The sequence below is a fragment of the Leucoraja erinacea genome, chromosome 2 (genome assembly GCF_028641065.1).
Source record: "Leucoraja erinacea ecotype New England chromosome 2, Leri_hhj_1, whole genome shotgun sequence".
Classification (NCBI taxonomy): domain Eukaryota; kingdom Metazoa; phylum Chordata; class Chondrichthyes; order Rajiformes; family Rajidae; genus Leucoraja; species Leucoraja erinaceus.
Genome location: NC_073378.1, coordinates 39,664,657 through 39,689,202, shown reverse-complemented (window position 1 = coordinate 39,689,202; position 24,546 = coordinate 39,664,657). Strand labels below are relative to the sequence as shown.

Here is a 24,546-nt window from a genome sequence, read left to right as displayed (position 1 = left end):
TATTCGGGTGATTTCTAATCTTTTCGGCCAGCGGTTCTATCATAAGGGCAAATAGCAATGGTGATAAGGCATAACCTTGCCTATTACCCCTTGATAAGTACAATTTTGGAGATAGCATATTGTTAGTTAATATTCTTGCCGTAGGTCTATCGTAAAGTACTTTAACCCATCTAATAAAATTCTCTCCCGTATTAAATTTTTGGAGTACCTTGTATAAATACTGCCATTCTACCTGATCAAATGCCTTCTCTGCATCCAGCGTAACAACTAAAATATCTTCATTGTCCTCATTGTGAGAGTACATTATATTGAAAAGCCTTCTCAAATTATTAAATGATTGTCTTTTGGGTTTAAATCCCGTTTGATCCGTATTTATTAAATTGTTAATATAATTATTTAGTCTTCTAGCTAGAATCTTTGCTAAAATTTTCTGATCCGTATTTAGTAGTGAAATAGCTCTATAAGAACCCGGTTCATCTAAATCTTTATCTTTTTTTGGTATAAGCGTTATTGTTGCTTCTGCTAGGGTTTCTGGTAGTTTATTTTCGGTATAAGCCTGCATGCATAAATTGAATAATCTTGGTACAATTGACTCCTGAAATCTTTTATAAAATTCATTACTAAAACCGTCTGGTCCTGGGGTCTTCCCATTTTTCATTGAGTTTATTATTTGTTTTATTTCTTCACTAGTAATCCGTGCTCATAATTGCTCTTGTTCTAAACTATCCAATTTTGGGAGATTACAATTATCTAAAAAAATTGTATTTATTTTAGATGTATATAAATTATGATAAAATTGGGCAAACCTCTTATTGATATCCTTTGGCAGTGTTAGAAACTCACCCTTATCCGATTTAATTTTAGTGATAGTTTTTTCCTTTTCTTGTTGCTTCAGTTGCCTCGCAAGTAATTTATGTGGCTTATCCCCAAATTCGAAGTGTGCTTGTTTTGTAATTTGGAATAATCTTATTACTCTTGCCGATAGTATTCTATTGATTTTATATTTCAATAAAGTTATCTTATTATGTTTATCTATGGTTGGGTCAGTTGCATTGTCCAGTTCTAGTAATTTTATTTCCTGTTCTATCCGCTGAAGTTCTCTTTTATTTTCCTTATTTTGAAAACTTTGGTAAGAGATTATGACGCCGCGAATATATGCCTTGAAGGTTTCGCATAATAGCGGTGCAGAAATACCCGGCGTGTCATTTATTTCGAAATAAAATGTTGTTTGTTCTTTAATATACTCATAGCCCTGCGGGTTATTTATTATGTGTGCGTTGAATCTCCAAAAATGTTTTATACCCGGAATTCCCTCAATTTTAAGCATAAAAGTCAATGGTGAATGATCAGAAATAATACTATTATGATATGATGGTTTATTCGTATACGGGATTAATTTTGAGTCCAATAAGAAATAGTCAATTCGTGAATAAGTTTTATGAACTGATGAGTAAAATGAATATTCCCTACCACTTGGATTTGCTATTCTCCAAACATCAGCTATGGTGTTATTTTTTATATAAGTATTTAACAATTCACAGGTCTTAGTTTTAACAAGACGCTTCCCTACCTTTATTGATTTATCTAAGTATGGATCTATAACACAGTTAAAATCTCCCCCCATTATTATATTTTGATAAATATGCTCTGCAATTAAATCTATTATTTTCTTAAAAAATTGTGGGTTATCAAAATTAGGCTCGTAAATATTTATCATAGTTAATGGTGTATTGTAAATTTCTCCCGTGACTATAATGTATCTTCCCTCTTTATCAGATATGGATTTCTTTAATTTAAAAGGTATACCCTTCCGAATTATAATGGCCGTGCCTCTTGCTTTAGAGGTGAATGAGGAGTAATAGGTTTGACATATCCAGTTTGCCCTTAATCTGATCTGAGTTTGTTGTTTCAAATGTGTCTCTTGTAGGAAAGCAATATCCATATTTAATGATTTTAATTGTGCCAGAATTTTACCCCTCTTAAGAGGGCTCGTTCGCACCTCTGATGTTCCAACTACAGAAAGTGAGACCTCCGATATTTGTTCGACTATGATCTTGCATTGGCTATTATTACCAGACTGTATGATTCATGTGATGCAGCCAAGTACCTTGGGATCCCGATAACCAAAATTATCATATCAGGTCAGTTAATAGCTCAACAGTTTAAAATAGAATAAAAGAGAAGCTAGAAGATTTGGACTAAAATAAAAGTAATTATGGGTTAAATTACCTCGACAATAATTACACTTTTCATTAACCTGTATGTTAGTTAATTCATAATTAGTATTTAAAATATATGTCTAACCTCCCCCATCCTTCCTGCTATATAGTTAGTCGGGTTAGTATAGTACATTACGCCTTTAACGTTAGTTGAGTTTATGCACGTAAGTAGTTAATTAGTTAGTTGTGGCGGCTCCTAAGGGTCGTGCCATTATACTGCCGAACCCCTCGGCACAGGAGTGGTGCAGTCCGGAGGCGGCCCTCAGCCAGAGGGTTTAAAAGGCAGGGTTTGGGTGCCATCTTTCTCTGGTTTCGTCTTCCCTTCAACCGGGAGGAATACAATAAAGATGCTTCTCAAAACACTGGACTTCGTGCCTCCTTTCGAGACCCACGCACCACATAGTTAGTTATATGTTATATGAGTAAATAATAGGTCATATAATGTTGGACAGATGCATCATATCATGGCCATTTCAAAAGGGGACAGTCTCATAATTGTCAGGGCTGAAGGACTTGGCAATGAGCCTGCGACCTTGAGCTTCCATCTGTGCTTTCAGTTCAGAAATTTAATTCGGGCTGTGTTATTGAAAAACACATTCTTGCCAGATAAGCCTGTCTGGTAAGCGTCTGAGCAGTTCTGAGCAGTTCGAGTGTCTTAATTGAAACAGAGAAAACAAGTTCCACAGATAGAATGGCTATTATTCTGTTCCTCCTTGAATATTGTTTAAAACGAAAATTTAAATTTCTTTAAACGAAATTAGCATTTTCGCTGGATAGATCACGCCATAACGAACTTCCAAATGTCCATATAAAATACTGCTTGCCCTTTTAAACTCGCGTCTTTTTGCCAGAATTTCCCGAGGATAATGCCTGTAGAATCTTACAATATTATCAGCGAATGTAAGATTTTCTCCATAGGGTATCTTCTTTAATAGATTTTCCAAAGTTGAAATGTCTAGGAACTTTACGATAATTTGCCTTGGCGAAGCACTAACTCCTATAATCTCATAAACCCCTGTCTTCAATCATAGTGACAAAGGAGTAATCCTTGAAAAGATATAAAAATCTGTCACTACATCTACTCGAAAGCTACCTCACAGCCAGGAGGCAGAAGATTGGTCTCATAGAAGAGGGTCAAAAGATTGGGCTGTATCTCTGGAGAGAGATTACTGCCTGAAGAACTGGTTCCATAGAAGTGGATCTGAAGATAGATCTCAGCCAGAGATTGGTTTCGAGCTTACCTGGTCCGTAGGTTAATGGACAAAGCCACGCGACTTATCTGAAGATTGAAAACTTCACTGATCGAGAGCTCGAGTAGAACAGCTATTGTATTATGCTGTAAATTTGAATGCCAGAACGCTTTAATTAGAACAGCTTCTTAACGAGATGCTGTGAAAGTTCAACAAACGTCGTATTTTAAAGTAAAATGACAGGCTCTTATCAGTCTAGTACTGAGATGCCAGTTCTGCTTAGTTTTGGAAGGGAGCCAAGGATGAGTAAAACTGGAATCCAGGTGCTGGCCTTGGTATGTTTTGAAGTTGAGATAAGATACATTCTTTCTGAACTGAAGTCACTTCTATACTTTGAAAATAACTGGATGTTTTCTGAAAGTCCAGTTTTGTTTTGGGTTCTTATCAGGTGTTTACAGAACACAGTTCAGAATGTTTATCAATAATGACAGAAGCAAACTGAAGAGATCATGTTTGTCCAACTAGAAGATATGGCAGTCTGCCAAAACCTGTTTAATCCATGGAGCAAGATGGAGCAGGTGAGTCAGAGGAGCCACAAGGTGGCGGAGAGAAGCCAAGATATCCGAAGAGACAAACTAAGGTATCCGAGAAGATGGGAGAAACCTATCTGGAAAAATTCCAGAAGGAGAGAGACAAGTTGTGGAGAAGGGTGTCTAAGAAAATCAAGAGCCAGAAGAAACTGATGGAATCCACAGAAAACGTGACGACGGTGCGATTAATCAGGAACAATTACTATGTCTTGGTCTCGAGGTTAGAAAAAGGCAAGAGGCATTAACGAAAGGCAGACTGCATGGGGAGGAACTTGAAAGACACACCCAGTGGTTTGAAGAGAAGGCGCAATTTTTCGATGAATTTGTGGCGTTTATGAAGGATTGGCTACTTGAAGCCGAAGAGCTTATGGACCCTGTTGCTGAATGTGCAATGCAACAAGGTGTCGAAATCGAACAGACAGTAACACCACTAGATAATATCTCTAACGTCTCTACACGAAGATCAGGACATAAATCTGGTTCTATAGCCAGTTCATCCACAAGGGTATCAGTTCAAGTGCAAGCTGAAGCTGACATAGCTGCTCTTTCGTTAAAAGTTAAAGCGATGGAGGAAATGCATGAGATTGAGATTAAGGAGCTGCTGGAGACCAGTGCTAGATGGACTGAGGACCACACGATCATCTGCATACACAATATGGTTCACTAAAATATTACCAATCATGCACCCAGTATTACAGGCTTTCAATTGTTTGGACAGATCATCAGTATAAAGATTAAAAAGGATGCGTAGTAAAGTTTATTATTATTATTATTATTATTATTATTATTATTATTATTATTAAGCAAAAAGGATTTTGTTTGTTATGTGATGAAGTTGGTCACACCTTAAGGTGGTGTCAAAGAATCAAGAAGTAAATATAGAGAAAATATTGATTTCTTAAAGGAGAAGGGAATCTGTTTTGGATGTTTGAACAAAGGACACATGGTGAAAGACTGTGAGAGTCCTATAACTTGTGATAGGTGCAAGCAAGATCATCCTGAAGAACTTCACGGAGCAGAAGAAGCCGGAGCAAATAGAACAAAAGGAGAAGCCAGCTACCAGTGATACTGTCACCTGACCTCAGATAACTGCCCATATTGGGGCCGGGGTAGACACCTGTATCCTGTATCATCTCTATCTAACCAGTACAGGTAAGGAATAGTCAAATGAATGCAGTGTTACAAACATATGCATTCTTGCATCATGGAATTTCAGCTACCTTTGATACAGAAAGTTTGATGAGAAGGCTGGACATCACAGGAGAAAAGACTAGGATTCTATTGCATACCGTGAATGCGGAGAAATCCTGCAATAGTCATTATCCTAGTGAGACCACATCTGGAGTATTGTGTGCAGTTTTGGTCCCCTAATTTGAGAAAGGACATTCTTGCTATTGAGGGAGTGCAGCATCGGTTTACAAGGTTAATTCAAGGGACGGCGGAACTGTCATATGCTGAGAGAGTGGAGCGGATGGGCTTGTATATTCTGGAATTTAGAAGGATGAGAGGGCATCTTATTGAAACATATAAGATTATAAAGGATTTGGACACGCTAGAGGCAGGAAACATGTTCCCGATGTTGGGGGAGTCCAGTTCCAGGGGCCACAGTTTAAGAATAAGGGGTAAGCCATTTAGAACGGAGATGAAGAAACACTTTTTCACACAGAGAGTTGTGAGTCTGTGGAATTCTCAGCCTCGGAGGGCGGTGGAGGCCGGTTCTCTGGATACTTTCAAGAAAGAGCTAGATAGGGCTCTTAAAGATAGCAAAGTCAGGGGATATGGGGAGAAGGCAGGAACTGAGTACTGATTGGGGATGATCGGCCATGATCACATTGAATGGTGGTGCTGGCTCGAAGGGCCGAATGGCACCTATTGTCTATTACATTACAAGTATGGAAATATGTAGTCTGGATGAAGACAATTTTATACCAATATCTGAGGTGTTTACACATGAGACCACGCCTGTTTGTCATCAAAATATACCTAGACATGAGGACTTGAAACAATGACCTTACTTGAAGGATGTCAAGATGTCTAAAATAAATTCTGGTATCGACCTACTTATCGGAACGAATGCGTTGAAGGCATTGGAACCTATACAGACTGTGAGGATCCAAGGGGATAGACCGTTTGCCGTGAAAACCCTACTAGGATGGTTTATTGATGGCTCCTTGAGAAGGAACAACAAAAGCAGGAAGCAGAAGAACTACCCTGCTGCTGCTGTTAATCAGATATCTACTGGTAAATTAGAAAGCTATTGATCAAGCATTACAAACATGACTTCAATGAAGGTACCAGTAAGCAATCAGAAGAAATGTCCAGGGAAAAGTTAAAGTTCTTGGATATTATGAACTACTCAGTAAAGATGATAGACGGACACTATTGTTTGGACTTACCTTTCAAACAAGAAAGTGTTAGTCTGCCGAATAATCATCGTATGGCAGAGCAACACACCCAATATCTGAAACGCAAGTTTGGCAAGAATACAAAATTTCATGAGGAATATACGTCCTTCCTAAATAATAAAGAAAAATCCTGTGGATGAAGCTTCTAGAGGACTAACAGCAGACCGCTTCTTAAGCAATAAGAGTCAATGGACCAGAGTTTCTCTGTAATCTAGACAGAGAATGGTGAAAGCTTGAGCTGGGATTTGAAATCTCTGTTAATTATCCGGAAATTAAACAAAACATCACAGTGAACGTTATTGCTAGAAATCCTATTATTTTTTTGAAGGATTTTCACATTTCGACATTATTGTTATGACATATCCATGAGTTGATCGGACATGGAGGAAGAAGTTTCATGCTGTCAAAACGTTGGACTTTTGTGTTTTGGACTATATACTGGGTATCATGCCTGATGTTAAGGGTTTGGTGCGCAAGGTACGACTTCAGACTAAGAACAATGTTTTAATAAGATCAATAACCAAGTTATGATTGCTTCTAAAAGGCGAAGATGAAGATGGAAGAATCGTCAAAGAAGTCTGAATGCTGATACATAATGCATGCTATTTTTTTGTTTTTTGATATATGTTAAGCTATTATAGCTCCTTTTTTAATGTCTATTAGTAATTGCCTCGTTATATACTCAGAACAATTAGGGGCCGGTTGGTAGTAGCCATTTAGGTTAACTCAGTATGTTATAACTATAACAAGTTACCTTTAAATTTTATCTGCCTGTAATTGTGTGGGTGGGATTTATTATGTTGTCGGAGGCGTGTGTGCGGCTGGGATTCTCGCGCAGACGCCCTAGTAGTTTTTAGTTTAATTTGAAGAAGCATGGGGGAGAGGTCATAGCCTTCGACCATGCATGAGTTTGACTACAAGTAAGATCAAAATGTACTTAAACAAGAAGTTTGGATGAATATCTCACTGTTTATACTACAACAATAAAGAAACTATTAATTAAGAAACTGTGTTTTGAAGATTTATCTTTGGACATCATTGAATGTCTCATGGAGAGCCCGTGAATGCGTGTCGATTATAATCTCCTAAACCCCTGTCTTCAATCATAGTGACAAAGGAGGAATCCTTGAATCGGTATAAACATCTGTCACTACACCCCTGTCATTGCATTTCTAATCCACCTTTGTAATCCTCAACATTACTGAAATTCTTAAAAACAGAGAGGATTATCCAATAATGGTCTATTTCATGAAATGTTGATAAACCAAAGGGTGGCACAGTGGCTCAACGGTAGAGTTGCTGCCTTACAGCACCACAGACCTGAGTTTGATCTTAACTACGGGAACTATCTGTACGGAGTTTGTACTTTCTCAGCTGTGACTGTGTGGCTTTTCTCTGGGTGCTCTGGTTTCCTCCCACACTCCGAAGATGTGGAGATTCGAAAATGAGTTGCCTTCAATAATTTGTAAAATTGTCCTGAGTGAGTGTACGTTAATGTACAGGGAGATGGTTAGTTGGCGTGGACTCAGTGGGCCGAAAGGCCTGTTTCCGCCCGTGCTGTATCTGTAAAGTCTAAAGTCTAAATCAGTTGATGTGGCATCACAATTTAACAGCACAGATGGCTCTAGCTGAAGAGAGAATTCAATATATATTATATGTTAGTTGTCAAGTTTTACAAATGTTTTATCCGAAGGATTCAGATTACAAGTCTGGCAGCACCAATCTCTTAAGTGGAGCTGCAACCAAAATGTAAACTTGCCTTGTCCAGATAATTTCACCAACCTAAAAGGCACAGGAAAACCAAATTCTTCGTGACCGCTATTGTCAGGAATTCACAACAAGCTTCGTGTTTTAGATTGTAAAAAGCTGTAAAACACCCATGTGTCTTGCTCCAACACCCATGACAATTGCTCCAACTCAAATACACCAGGCGCCCCTGATCCATTTGGTGCATCTGCAAGATAAATTACCAGCTTAATCAGGCCTCCAACAACCCCACAAGCTAACATCATTCGTACCTCAAAGTGGGGTGGAAGCCAGGCAAGTGTTCCCCCTTTCCAACAATGATGGCAGCACTCTGGCTATTGAACACATTAAGATCAGTATATTTAACAATGAGCCAAAACCTCCACTATCTACAAGGCACAAGGTTTATTAAGGTGTCATGACCTGATGTATGCTTCAGTGATTCCAGTCTGGGAATTCACACCCATTATCCTCATCTATAAGTCTTCTAACCAACCAGGCCATGGCCTGCACTTAAATATTCCAGGTTATAAGGCCAGTAGAAAACATATGGTAGCAAGGAGGCAGGTTAGCCTTGTAGATTAAATGTACTCTTGCAGTATTAAGATGAGAAGAATTATTTGAGAGGTGATGTACAAATCAGCAAAGGTTAATTAAATGATGGCAAAAATGCATGACTGAATAGTCCGGTCCAGTACCTATGAAAGGCCAGCACATGGAATGTGTCGCTTTTCATTTAAACTTTAATATTGAGCCTGCTTCTTTATGTCTTTTTTTTATATTGTTATGCCTTACACAAGAGTAATTCCAAGCATCAATATGCCCTTAATCAATAGATCAGCCATGCATTCAATGTATGATCAGAATATATCCAAAATAATGTCATAGACTTGATGAAAGATTGGAATTCCCAAGGTTGTTTAATATGGACAATAAATTGCAAATTCTGCCAGGTTTGAATAATGGCTAACAAACCCCTCCTGGTGAGATACTATGTGTGTTGAAGCCTTGCACACATAAAAGGCTAAATGTGTAAACAAATAAAATACCTAAAACCATTGCTGTTCTCTCCCTTTTTAAATGTTCTTAAAAAAATGTTAATGTACCGAACGTTGCGCATTGGAATTTTGTACCACATTTTCTTTCAGTTACCAGTTTAGCTATACCATGCAAAACCATTTGACACATGATCCTTTTTAACCACAAAGCCTATTTCAGTTGGAGAGTTGCATATAATCGCTATGCAGCATAGCTTCCCGTGTGACCTGTGGTTGAAGATGAACAGGGAATAGGAGGCGGTTGTGTTTTAAGTATATACTAGACCAAGTGCAGACCTGTTGGGTCTGTTCCCCCAATGCGTGTTGGGGGGCGACCGCATGCAGCGTCACACACACTAACCGCCCCCACACACACACTAACTATCCCCCTTGATATTATATTAATATTATTAATTTGCTCCTTTTACCCCATAACCGCCCTATCCACTACGCATAGCCCCCAACTCGCAGGCGTGTCTAGAGAATGAGGGCAGAGGGAGAATGGGGAGAGACAGAAGGGCAGGAGACAGAGGGAGGGGGGGGTGGAGGGGAGAAGGAGAGGGAGGGTGGATGAGGCGGGGAGGAGGGGGAGAGAGAGATATGGGAGGAGGGGAAGGGAGGAGGGGAAGAGAGGGAGGAGGGGAGAGAGAGAGGGGGGGCTGAGAGGGGGAGAGAGGGGGAGGTGGGGGGAAGGGAGGGTGGAGAGGGAAGGGGAAGAGGGGAGGATGGGGCAGGGAGAGAAAGGGAGGAGAGAGAGAGGGAGGGTAGGAAGATAGAGGAGATAGAGAGATGGGGAGGAAGAGAGGGGGAAGAGAGGGGGGGGGAGAGAGAGAGGGGGGGAGAGAAAGAAAGAGAAGAGGGGCAGGGCGGCAGCCCGAGCGTGAGGCACGGAGCGATCTGACGGCGGTGAAAAGTAGCGGGGGGACCAGCCGGGCCAGCGTGACAGAGCCGGGCCGGGTGGGGGGTGGGACAGATGATCGTGTACAGGATCTTTGGTAGAAAGGAGAGAGGGAGGAAGGAGGTGAGAAGAGGAGTGGGGGGGGGGGGGGGGGGGTGGAGGGGAGCCGGGCTGCTGCGAATGAAGAGAGAGAGAGAGAAGCGGCTTCTGACTCTGGAAACCCACAGCTGGAATGAGCGCGCAGGGTTTCACGAGCTGCGCCAACAGTGATGAGAAGATTCAGCACGTGATCCTATAGTGGAACGGAGCTGTATGAGGAGAACCTATGAGGAGTGAGGAGTCGCTGCCCCAAGATCTGTAGAACAAAGAAGCTAGAGCGGAACAGAGCTGTAGAATGGTGGTTCAGCAGAACTTTCTCGATCTCTCTGCGCCTTTAATCCACAGCGGCGGGGGGACGGGGCCTGGAGGCAGGTGGGCCTGGATTGGTCGGCATGTGGGCATTGTGACGTCAGCAGCTGGTGAGCGCAGTTTATATTTTAAAAATTGAGTTTTGTGATCAATTTTATTCAAAATCTGGGGAAATAATTGACCAAGGAGTGGATTTCTGAAATCATAAATTAAATCCCTACCGAAATTGTAAAAATCTCCGCGTTTTGCGTCTGGTTTTCCAGGAGATACGTTTCACATGCAAAATAACACATACACACACACACACACACAGTTTTAATAGAGAGATACAAGATACAAGAGATACAAAGAACATTTATTATCACATACAACAATTGGTGTAGTGAAATTTGACTTGCCATTGCAGCACACGAATAAAGATAATAATAATAATATAATAATAAACTTTATTACGGACTCAAGGTCCAGACAAGGGGCAACATTACATTAAAAATGCATTGCATATTAAATATCATAAAATACATATAAGAGCTTGTTATATCACTTATAAAAACATCATAATTTATATATTTAAAAAAACAACACAATACATAAATTAAAAATCCAGATTAAAGACACAATATTAAAGAATTTAACAGAATCTAACTATAAACATAAAAACATCCCCCCACAATGGTTCCCACTGTGGGGGAAGGCAGCAAAAGTCCAGTCCCATCCCCTGTTCACCCATAGTCAGGCCTATTGAGGCCTCTGCAGTCTCTGCTACAGCAGCCCGATGCTTCAGGCCCTCTCTCCGGATGATGGAGTTCTGGCGGCTCAGAGTCTCTGGAGCGGCCGCTTCCTCCCCGGAGACCGCGGCTCCTGAAGTCCACGGGCCACGCTGGTCGGAGCTCCGACACTGGCGATGTCAGCGTGAGATCCCAGGCTCCGCGGTGTTTAAAGTTCAGCGCCGCCCGTGGCTCGACGCCCGCAGCCACATCTCCTTGGATGTTGGAGTCGGAGGTCTCAGCACTCCGTAGCCCACCGCACAGCAACCCGGGTAAGGCATCGCTCGCTCCACGATGGTGCCTCAGCGCTGTGCCGTCGCCGAAGCTGGGGTTCCGGCCGGTCCCGGCAGGAAAAGGCCGCTCCAGTCTGTTGGTAGGCCGCGAGGAAGAGGCGAAAACACGGCTCGGAGTAAAGCCGCGTCTCCGACCAGGTAGAGACTGAGAAAAATAGTTTCCCCCCACCCCTCACATAAAAGACTAGAATAACCCCAAAACAACTTTTAACTTGCTAAAAATAAAAAAAATAGGGTGAAAGGCCTAACAGCCGCTGGCAGGGCAGCAATACAGGACGGCACCCCTGTCCCCCTTCTGATATATGATCTATACCATGGCTTTGGAATTGAGCAGTTTTATCTTATACAATTACCCAATCCCATTGCCTGTTGTTAGAATGCTGCAGCTGCTTGAGTTGCAGATGAGGGAAATGGGTGTGAATTCCCAGGCTGGAAGCACTGGAGCATACAACAGCTAAGGCTATTGCTTCTGTCTGACAGAAAGGTGAAACGCTTCCTGCATGTGTTATTGAATAATGGAACATGCCAAGAACTGATATCAGAAAAGTTAAGTGAGGCAATAGCAGTTTCATCGATTCAATTATCATAGAATGAGACAATTTACTAACTTGAATATAGTGCTGTTTATGAAGGGATGATGCCTTTCAAAATCTACAGCAGTATATTTTTGGTAAATGAAGTAGTCACACATTATCTGGCGGTGCTTAATTTTCCGAGCCTATTGAGTTCATTGTAAGCTTTTCTTCTGCACTAAAGCATATTATCCTACGTGGGTGGACAGATGGATCAAAATGGTTTCTTCCAGTGCTGTATTATTCCTGTATCTTAACATTCCCCTCTGTTCACTGTATACGTTAATTTTATCAGGATTTTTTCACCAGTTGTTTGAATCATCATTATCAACACACAGCAGGGAACCTCTTTTCCCTCAACTGCTTAAAATAATATAGTAGGGAAAATTTCCTTCGTACTCATCAGTTTTTGACCACAGAAAATTTAGCCCAACATACGGTGCCCTCCATAATGTTTGGGACAAAGAGCCATCTTTTATTTATTTGCCACTGTACTCCACAATTTGAGATTTGTAATAGAAAAAAAATCACATGTGGTTAAGTGCACATTGTCAGATTTTATTAAAGGCCATTTTTATACATTTTGGTTTCACCATGTGGAAATTACAGCTGTTTTAAACATAGTCCCCCCATTTCAGGGCACCATAATGTTTGGGACACAGCAATGTCATGTAAATGCAATGACTGTTTGAAGTCTGCGATTCATGGACATCACCAGTTGATGGGTGTCTTCTCTGGTGATGTTCTGCCAGGCCTGTATTGCAGCCATCTTTAGCTTATGCTTGTTTTGGGGGCTAGTCGTCTTCAGTTTTCACTTCAGCATTTAAAAGGCATGCTCAATTGGATTCAGATCGGATGATTGACTTGGCCATTTAAGGATTGACCATTTTTTAGCTTTGAAAAGCTCCTTTGTTGCTTTAGCAGTATGTTTGGGATCATTGCCTTGCTGTAGAATAAACCGCCGGCCAATTTTGAGGCATTTGTTTGAACTTGAGCAGATAGGATGTGTCTATACACTTCAGAATTCATTATGCTACTGCCATCAGCAGTTGTATCATCAATGAAGATAAGTGAGCCAGTACCTTCAGCAGCCATACATGCCCAGGCCATAACACCCCCACCATCTGGTTTCACAGATGAGGTGGTATGCTTTGGATCTTGGGCAGTTCTTTCTCTCCTCCATACTTTGTTCTTACCATCACTCCTATATAAGTTAATCTTTGTCTCATAGCCCTTGATTCCACTAGCCCCTAGAGCTCTTATCTAACTCTTTCTTAAATCCATCCAGTGATTTAGCCTCCACTGTCCTCTGGGGCAGTGAATTCCACAAATTACCAACTCTCTGGGTGAAAACGTTTTTTCTCACCTCAGTCTTAAGGTGACTGGCCTCCCCTTTATTCTAAGGCTGTGGCCCCTGGTTCTGGACTCGCCCAACATTGGGAACATTTTTCTGCCAACTCCAAGGCTCTGTGGGGGAGGACCACAGTCTAATGTCCTTCCGCTGCTGGACATGGGGGGCACTGTATGGTGGAGACGCCCCTCAAAACAAGGGAAGGTATCCCATGCCAGGGGGTCACATGAGTGGCACAGGTGTGGGACAGACTTGAGAAATGTATAGACTGTATTGAACAAGGTGTCGAGCCTCCGAAAATGTCAGATGAATTTTTTCGCACGGTTTACGTATTGTATATATTTATTATTTGAATAAAGTCTATTTTGAAATTAAAAAAATAAAAATCTTGCTTGTCCAGTCATTTTATAATTGTATATGTTTTTATTAGACCCCCTCCTCATCCTTCTAAACTCCAGTAAATATCTTAATCACATCCTTCCTATTACATAGCTATCAGAACTGCATTCAATATTTACGGTGTGTTCTGACCAACATCCTCTACAGCCATAACATGATGTTCCAATTCTTGTGCTGAATGTCCAGTCTTCCGTATACATTCTTCCCAACCCCGTCTACCTGTGTCGCTATTTCCAGAGATTAATGTCTTGTACACCTAGATGTCTCTGATCTCCAATACTCTCCCTGGCCTGTCACATACTGTGTAAGTCTTGAATCACTTCACATTTGTCAGAATTAAATTTAATCTGCCAATCTTTTGCCCACTTTCCCAGTTGATCTAAATCCTGTTGCAATCACAGACAACCTTCTTCACTGTCCAGCTCACCACCAATTTTGATATCATTGGCATAATTACTAATCATGTCTCCTACATCCAATTGTTAATATAAGACCATAAGAGATAGGAGCAGAATCAGGCCATTCGGCCCATCGAGTCTGCTTCACCATTGAATCATGGTGGATCTATTTTTCCCTCTCTACCCCAATCTCTTGCATTTTCCCCGTAATCTTTGACACCCTTACCAATCAAGAACCTGTCAATCTCTGTTTTAAAAATACCCAAAGACTTGGCTTCCACAGCCATTTGTGGCATTGAATTCCACGGATTTACCACCCTCTGGCTAAAGAAAGAAGAGGCATATAAATTGGCCAGAGGAAGCAGCAAACTGGAGGACTGGGAGAAATTTAAAACTCAACAGAGGAGGAAAAAGAGGGTAATTATGAGGGGGGGGGGGAGGGGGGGGGGGGGAACATGAAAGAAAGCTTGCGGGGAATATAGAGACTGTCTGTAAAAGCTTCTTTAGATTTGTAAATAGGAAAAGATTAGTGAAGACAAATGTAGCTGCCTTACGGTCAGAGACAAGTGATTTTATAATGGGAAAACAAGGAAATGGCAGAACAGTTAATCGAGTAATTTGGCTCTGTCTTCACTAAGGAAGACACAAACAATCTCCCAGGAATATTAGGGGACTGAGGATCTACTGTGAGGAACTGAAGGGAATCCACATTAGGCAGGAAATGGTGTTAGGTAAACTGTTGGGACTGAAGGCAGATAAATCCCCAGGGCCTGTTGGTCTGCATCCTAGAGTACTCAAGAGGTGGTCCTAGAAATTGTGGATGCATTGGTGATAATTTTCCAATGTTTTCTCGACTGGATCAGTTCCTGTGGGCTGGAGGGTAGCCTGTGGCCCCTTCACGCCCATGTTTCTTTTGCAAACAGCCTGTCATCGCTGGCGACTCGTCAGCAGCCTTACAGCCACAAGAGCTCAATAACAACTCTAAGGTCAGATGCACTAATTGGCCTTATCTCTATACTGGTTATGATTGATGAGAATGTAGGTAAAAGGGGCTTCTGGAATAAACGTGACACAAGGTGTCTAGATTAGCTAAACGTCGTTTGTCCTTTGCATTCTGCCGTGGGATTCAGTGAATCCTACAACTGGTGACCCTGGCGCTACACGCACCCTTCCACTTGCTGACGAAATGTATGATGATAAAAGTGACACGTTGTCAGTCGGCGAAGTAAAGCTCGATGTCCCAACTCTTTTTACAACCAACTCAAGAGCATGGTTTTTAATACTAGAAGCTCGATTTCACCCCCTCAATATCACAAGCCAACTGGCGCAGGCTGGCGGTAGACTAAAAGATTGACGGCGATGTCTGGAAACAGATGTTTCTCAGCTGCATGCCTACTCAGGTGCAGGGGCACCTGTAGGTATGTTTCAATCGGCCAGCATAGGCGAGCTCGCAAAACAGGCCAACATTGTCATGGAGGCAACCACTGCGCTGCAGGTGACTGTGATTAATGCAACAACAGTAAAGCTGAAAATGCACAGCAGGAACAGCAAATTGCAGTGCTCGCTGCACAAGACGAGGCTTTGGCAGCCGAGCAGAACCATCCACGTTTCAGGTTTAACCCAAACCTTGGGGGTCGGCGACATCCAACGCATTTGCTGGAAACACCAGAAATATGGTGCAGCTGCCCGGTCGTGTCAAACTCCTTGCTCCTTCTACAAACATCAACACCGGGGTAATGATGAGGCCCGGCAGTAGAGGCGACTGCTGCCCATGGGCAAACTAGCCACAGCCTTTTTGTCAGCAACCACATCTTAGGTATGCAATATCTCATTTACTCTGGCGCCGAGTTATCGGTCGTTGCTCCCAGTCCGCAAAAGCATTTTCACCCTAACCCCGGATGTGTTCCTACCACCGCGAACAATTCTAGCACACAGACATTTGGTCAGAAATTAGTCACGCTCGACTTCGGTCTACTGAAAACGTTTCGCTGGAATTTCACAGTCGCCGACATATCAAAACCCATTATTGGAGCGGATTTTCTTACACACTTTTCTTTGCTGGTTGATTTAAAAAATTGTCGCTTCAGTGATTACTGCACCCGCACACAGGTGAACTGCATCTGCCGTCCGGCAAAGACCATCTCTCACCTTACCAGCCTCCAACCCAGCACCGGCCCATATCAGGAGCTACTTAACTAATTTCCACGACTAATAACTCAGTCTTACTGCCACAATGATATCAAACACTCTGTCACGCATCATATTCGGAACCGCGGCCCACCAGTTTTGGCAAGAGCAAGCAGGTTAACCGTAGATCGCCTCAAAGTTGTAAAGGCCGAGTTGGACCATATGTTGGAGCTGGGGATTATCCGCAGGTCTAGGAGTTCCTGGACATCACCTTTTCACATGGTCCCGAAGAAGTCTCCCGGATATTGATGACCCTGCGGCGACTACTGTTCACTAAACCATGCCACTATTCCAGATCGATACAGTATCCCACACTGGCAGTTTTTGCAGAGTAAGCGGGTGTTTGCAAGCATCAATCCCGTGCGCGCGTATTATCAAATTCCGGTCTAGCCTGCCGATATTCCCAAGACAGCCGTGGTTTCTCCGTTCGGGAAGTTCAAATTTCTACGGATGCCGTTTGGTTTATGGAATGCAGCACAATCGTTCCAGCGTTTCATGGACCACGTACTCTCCGGCCTCGATTTCATCTATGCATACATCGACAATGTGTCAGTAGCGAGCTCCAGCGATGACGAACACAAGAAACAACTTGGTTTACTGTTCCAGCATCTCAATGTATATGGTATTGTCATTAACACGAACAAATGCGTGTTTGGCGCTCACGAACCCACTTGCCTCGGGCATCGCGTGACAGAGAACAGCATCCTGCCTGGTGAATCAAAAGTGCTGGAAATCCGAAAAATACCCAGTGCCAAATTCATTAAACCAATTACGGCGATTTTTGGGAATGATTAATTTCTACCACCGCTTTCTACCGAATGTCGCAGGTTCCCTATTACCCTTAACCAACTTACTCAAAGATTCGGTCAAATTGTCTTCAAAGAAACTGCTGTGTTTACCCGAGGATGCAGTGCAAGCCTTCAACGCCGCTAAGAGTACTCTCACCTACACAACTATGCTGGTCCATCAGAGGCCCAATGCCTTATTTTCACTCACCACTGATGCCTCCATCAACACCGTGGGAGCCGTCATGGAGCGGAGAGTCAATGGCAGGTGGGAGCCCCTAGCATTCTTTTCGGCAAAATTATCACCCACTCAGATGAGGTACAGTACATTTGGGTGAGAACTTTTGGCTATGTACCTCGCTGTCAAGCATTTCCACCATCTGTTGGAAGGCCATCCCTTCACTATTTATACGAATCACCAACCGCTCACATACACTACTCGTACAAGTGTGAGGAGCTATTCACCACGGGAAATCTGCCACTTGGACTTTGTTCTGCAGTTCTCCCGTGATATCAGGCACATTCAAGGAAAAGCAACTCCGGTTGTCGATGCCCTATCAAGACTGGAAATTGCTGCTCTGAATGCGGCCACATTCATCGATTTTTATGCCATAGCACGCGCACAGCATACCGATCCCAATCTAGTCCATTGCCACTGGACGCACACAGCACTAAAATTGGAAGATGTATCTATCGGTGACACGAGAGAAACCATTAAATGAGCACTTCCTCTGGCAAACCAAGGCCGTTCGTGCCTAGGACGATGCGTCGAGAAGTTTTCAGCGTGCTGTACAACTTATCACATCCGGGCAAGAAGGCTACGATAAAACCTACCCCCGAACGTTTCATCTAGCCTTTCTTCAAGCGTGACGTTGGATTAAGGGCGAAGACTTGTCTAACATGTCAACAATCCAAGATCTCCAGGCACAGTAGGACCCGGTTCGGTGAGTTTCTTGTACCGAACACCCGTTTCGAGCACGTGCACCTGGACTTGGGCGGCCCACTCCCACCGTCAAGAAACTACACATATCTGCGCACTTGTTCACAAGATGACAAGATGCTATCCCAGTCATCAATATTTCAGCGGAAACAATAGCCCGCACTTTTGTTGACTGATGGATTTCGGTCTTTGGGGTCCCAAGTACGATCACAAGAGACCGGGGTCCGCAATTCCAGTCTGCGCTGTTTCAAACACTAACCGACCTCTTGGGTACGAACCGGATTCGAACGACTGCGCATCATCCACAAGCAAAAGGCCTGATTGAACGGTTCCGTCGCCAGTTGAAAGCCGATCTGGCAGCCGGAGAAGATGCGTCGAACTGGAGTGAAGTGTTGCCTCTGGTTTTATGCATGTTCCCATCAACTCACTCACACAGTATTTGCAGTAACCAATTTACCTACCAACCTACATACATTTGGCAATGTGAGAGGAAACTGGAGCATCTGAGGGGAAACCCACGCAGCCACAGGGAGAATATGAAACCTCCACAAATACATCAGAGGTCACGTGTGGACCTGGGTCACTGGACCTGTGAAACAGCGGCTACACTAACTATGCCGCTGTGCTTCCCTGGTGCACATTCTTTTGCAGTTTCTCGCTGGGCAGGATCAGTTGCACATACATGACCTTCCTAATAGAAAGACAGCAGGGTCCTTGCAGCAGCCAAATACTAATTTTCACTTTAAATAATTTGCTATCCCCAAAGATTAACATACTGCTCTGAAAAAGGCAAAGATTGAACATCACACATCAAGTAGCATCACTAAATTTAAAAACTTTTTTAAGATCCTGACAAGCTAAATACTAAATTTAACCAACCATCAATGTTCTTAATTGTAGCTTTATGTAGTAATCATTTTGGACATGTATCAGTCACTTGGTGGTTAAAACTTACTATCTACTTTGAAGTATGATTCATACTATTAAAACACTCCACCTGCGCAATAATCCAAGATTGATGATATGTGAATATTCTGGGGAAATCAAAATTTCTACCATTGAATTTCAGGCGCAAATCTAATGAAGTTTCACAGCCAAACCATTTGGCCCCATAGGTTCTAATAGTGAATGATATGTGCAATAACACCAAATTGCCTTAGGGATGGAGAGTGATGTCTAGTGAATGCTTCTGTAAAATGGTTATGAAAAATTTCCAGTAGAAGGTCAACTTATCATCGAGCTTATATTGCAAGTGTGGTGTCAAATGGTATTTTCAGTAACCATTTTCACAATTTTTTCCTCTATATCGAATACTGCCATTTTTCAATCAAAGGCTTCATGGCCCTCTCTAAACCCTTGTCAAAGTAGCTGTCTAGATTTGGAAGAAGGGACTTTGTACTTCAGAAATGTGACCTATAAATAAAGACTAGGCAATGGGCCAATCAAACTGCTAACCTTGCAGCAATTCATGGTATCATCACCTGATACTTTATACTGGGCATGAAGTAACTGGCCAGTTCCACTATAATAGACCAGGAGAGAGAATCTCAGCACCTTTGCAAATGTTGAACGCTTGAACTACAGAATGAAGAAATTATGTAATTTATGTTGGAGATCATGACATGAACACTTATGCACACAAAGGCAAAGCGTGGATGACATTTCCAATGGATGTTTGACTTTAATGCATGCTGTCTCGCACGATGTGAATTCAGTAATGAGAAACCTCAATTGTCTTTTAAAAAGCTCATCCGTTAATTTGTTCAGTTTTAAGGTATTTTTTTTTTCCCGTTGCTAAGTTGTAAGAATTGCATGAAATTCACCTTTACTCAGATTACTCAATATGAGCATCAGCAGTAGCTAGAATGCAGTGGTAGGCTGTACTATATTTTAATTTGCCATACGACATATTGAGCAATGTCCAAAACAGCCAGAATTCTATTTAGAAATGCCTTCAAACTTGTTGTTACAAGTTTCTGTACCTACAATCTTAAATTCACTCAAAATATCACCATTCACCTATCATCACAAACAGGTTAAAGCACAATAATCTACTCTGATTTTCCCTATCCATCAAATATTCCCTATTCACTATACACATTTGTACGAGGGTATGTCAATGGTGGAATGGATAAATGTTTAGGATGGTAGATGCAAAATCAATCAAGCAGAATGTTTTGTCCTGGACAGCAATGACCTTACTCCAGTTGTTGGCGATCCATCCATTCAAGCAGAGGGAACACTCCAAACACTTCCATCACACTCCAATTTTGTGCCTTGCAGATGATGGAAGCTTTGACTTGAATTGTAGGCAGAGCATTTATATGGCTAATCTAGTTGAGCTCAGTGGAGTTATTGATGGTGGGCTATTGAATGGCAAGTGGAGGTGGTTACACTGTATCTTTGAGATGGGAATTTGCCACATATGCAATGTTATTTATCAGCCCATGCCAGGAAGTTGGCTAGGTCTTATAGCATGATCACATGGACTTTTTCATTTGCCAAATGGTTACAAGTGGAATTGAACACAATGCGATCATCCCCACGTCTCACCTTGTGATAGAAGAAAGGAACAGAAACAGGCCCATGGCCCAAAATTGTTAACATTCTCGAAGATAATTCGGCCTAGGATATTGCCCTGAGGAACTCCTGCAGTGATGTACAGAGGGTAGGATGCGTAATATTTGGGGGTTTTCACAATGACCCCCATTGACTTCATATGTGCCCAGGCACCCTGCTACAACATTTCTAACGCAGTAATAGTGTTCACGAGGATAGTTTAATGCATATTGTATGTGGACTTTCCCAATATAATTTGGAAATACGTTTACAACCATGCTTGACATGGACCCAAACTGTCTTCTTCTTATCGAGTCCACACATAAGATTAGAAGTTGTTCAGCCAGAGCTGAACACACTTCTCGACATCTGCATGCAATGGTATCTGTCTTGCGCTTCTTGTGCTTCTTGTGCGTGGTGGTGGAAAGATTGGTGAAAACAGGGCCGCGACTTGAATGCTGTTTCCTTGACCCCACCCAAACTGTAGTCGTATTCCCAAGTTTGTGAATGATTTAAAACTTTTTAGCACAGTAATTAGTTTATCAGGATAGAAATAGACCTCAGAGGTCACAGACAGATGTTGTACATCTACGTTTCGTGATGCATTCCATTACTTCACTGTGCGGGGTGCAGTTCAAGCATTGCACGTCAGCTGACAGTAGCTACAAATCTGTCAATAAGCTAAGAACTGGATGTTTCAGAAACAATAATCCCAATAAGGAGTCCTGCAAAAGAAGCCTAAAAATGTGGGTTTTGCCGCAATTAAAATGTATTAAGTTGACAGCAGGGTTTTGTCCGGCAGCCATCCAGCTACACTGCCTGCCTGACAATAATATTCTCTGCCTGATAGATGGATAAGCTGCCAATATATGTCTGTAAGGTACAGAGAAAAGAAGTAGAGGAATAAATTGATGGGTTTGCCCTGATGGGCACAGACTTGATGTGCTGAATGGCCTCCTATACCAGGAGAAAATATGATTTGTAAAATATATTGGGCCTAAATAACATAGGACACAAGAGGTGCAATGTCCATTGTCTTTCTTGTCCCATTTTTCCTAATACCTAAACACCTGGTTAAAACAAAATATGTAAATTGCACAAAACATGCCGGCAGGTGACCTCAGTTAAAATAGAAGTGGATGAGCAGAGAAAATGGAAGAGGTGGGTAAGGAAATGGAAAATTCGAACTCCTACACGATCCAAACCCACGTTCTTCTTTGCTGCATGACAATTGGAAAGAAATGCTTTTAATCCAAAATTCATGAGTCTAGTGAGATAATCCATTCCTTCAGTCATTCCACAAAGGGGCGGGCTTCCAAAGAACCATTTAATTCTAATTTTCACAGTACTGCTGTGCATGAAAATTATCTGAACTGACAAGGGAGTGTTGATGTAGTGCTCCACTCCCTGATCCCAACACCAAGCCAAGTATAAAATTAAAATTATATTTATTAGTATTTGTCTTTGTGATAAAAGGCCAGTTACAGTTGAGAAAAAAAAATTGCAGAAGAGAAATCAGTAGAAAAAATGCAGATTTTGCAAATACATTTTTTTTGTTATAGCTATTAATTTAAATGTCTGAGTTTTCAATTCTAGACTACTTCAGTTTACAGAGTTTATCCTTCGTTTAAAAAAAGAAATGCAAATTGAGCTTTTAAAATATTAGGTATTCACTTTAAACGTTTCTATTTGTTAATAGTAAACAAAACACAACATAATATGGACTAAGGCCGGCAATCTGGCCTCTGTTCTTACCCATTTCTGGGGGGAGCACAGTCAGTCGATTTCCTTGAATATGGAGCTCCTTCAATTGAGACAAGTCGCCAACCTCCTTTGGCAGTGATATGAGGTCATTGTCCCTTAAGCTGATCTGAAAATGGACATATATTAGACCAATTCACATTTCAAATGAAACAGCTTGCAAATAATTCCTAGTTTCCTCTCTTAATTTATGGCAAGTCTATACTGTTAAAAGGGTATATTGTCAGGTACAGCGGTTTATTCCAACAAAAATAAATACCATAGCAGCTTGAATTGACTTCATTCAGAATTTACAAGAACTGCAAAACCAAATTGATATTTCAAAAATTTAGATAAATTACTTACTATCTGCAACTTCGTGAGCTTCGCAATTTCTGGTGGCAGGGTTTCAAAATCGTTGTCACTTAGATAGAGTGCACGCAAGGTGGCTGCAAATTAAACAGCAATATATAAACTGCATGGCATGTAACCAGACCATTGAGGCTCAATCAATAAAAGTAGTCAAGCTTGATTAATAGCCTTGGCTTTGCAAAAGTCTCTGACATGCCCAGGGCACCCAATAATAACAAGCAGGTCAAACTGATTTTATGTGTTAATGCTAGAGCTAGGAAAGTGATCACATCCTGCAGATAATGACACAATTAACAAACACAGTTATAATATAAGCTTGTTGCCTGTAAAAAGACAGATAAAGAAACAATTGTAAGCTCAATTATCGCGACAAATCTTTATAACCTTCGCCATTATAACTTAACATGAAATTTGCAGCTTGCAACCTATATACTTTTTTAAGTAGATACAAAATAAATTTCTTCACAGGCATTTAAGACCTTTAACATTAACCGCACTGCTCACTAACCACCCAGTGTTCTCTAGTTTGAAAAAAAAATTTTTGCTCCTTTTTTTTGATTTTTTAACTAGATCAGGTTTCCATAAATCAAAGGACAAGACACCGCAGATACTGGAATCTCGAGCAATAAACAAAGTGCTGGTCAAACTTCAATCTGAAGTGTCCCAATCCAAAATGTTTGTACATTTCCTCCTTAGGCGCTGCCTGGCCTGTTGTGTTCCTCCAGCACTTTGTGTTTTGTTATATGAATTAAACCTCCATTTGGTAACATGCCAGTGCATAAGTTCCAAGTCATAAAACAGAGCAGGTTAAAAAATAAATAAAAGGTTTATGATAACCAGCAGATGCAGTAACAATTTACTGTAGGTAAGAATATTTGATTGAAGGACATCTAAAACGGATGTAAATGGATACCTGTGTCAAGGAAGGGATTGAGATGTTGGCTTTCACGGTAATTTTGTTTGGAGACTACCTTGAGCCAGCAGCCAATGGTTTTAACAAAAAACACCACAAGTATAAAAAGCCTAATCTTATTCATACTGGCCAAGGGATAAATGGAAGTGAATCTGTAGCTGATATAGAAAAGCTTTGTTTTTTCATATTTTCTTTCAAAATATCCAATTTTACATGATACCACATTTGCTACATTTTTAACCACTCGGTTACAATATAATTTCCCCTGTTCCCTCTTAATTTACTACCTACCTATGCGCCGTCAGTAAATTTAGTAACTTTTCCCTCAATATCTTCAAGCAGGTCATGTATTTAAATTATAAATTATTGAGGACCCAGCACTGATCACCGTGACACACCACTTGCTATGTTTAGTCTAACAGACAAAAATTCATATGCCTCCTCTGCTTTCTGTTTGCCTGCCTATTTTCTTCATCACATGCTTTTATCTTCTGCAATAACTGTGAAAGTGGTACCTTATAAAATGCTTTCTGGAAAACTATGTACTGCATACTGCATCCACTGGTTATCCTTTCTATCCACAGTATATGTTACTTGTTCAAAGATCTTCCAATAAATTGGTTGTGCTATTGACACTGACCTCCATGGATAGAGCAGTCCAGATATACTGCAGTCATAGATCTTAATGAGGATAAAAGAGTACAGTTTGAGCGTTGGCCTTTAAATAGCATGGCTTTGGAATAAAAATGGGTTGGCAAATTGTCAAATTTTGGAAAA

General features: G+C 41.4%; 1 protein-coding gene across 1 annotated transcript in view; it reads right to left on the bottom strand.

Annotated features, from left to right (window-relative positions):
* The window catches only part of rsu1 (Ras suppressor protein 1), a 166,726-nt gene that overhangs the window by 74,555 nt on the left and 67,625 nt on the right, over positions 1-24,546 (bottom strand). Inside the window, exons 6-7 of the mRNA XM_055655180.1 lie at positions 22,851-22,933; positions 22,500-22,614 (exon numbers count right to left, since the gene is read on the bottom strand). Of these exons, the coding sequence (XP_055511155.1) occupies positions 22,500-22,614; positions 22,851-22,933 (198 nt within the window). The remainder of the gene's footprint in view (positions 1-22,499; positions 22,615-22,850; positions 22,934-24,546) is intronic.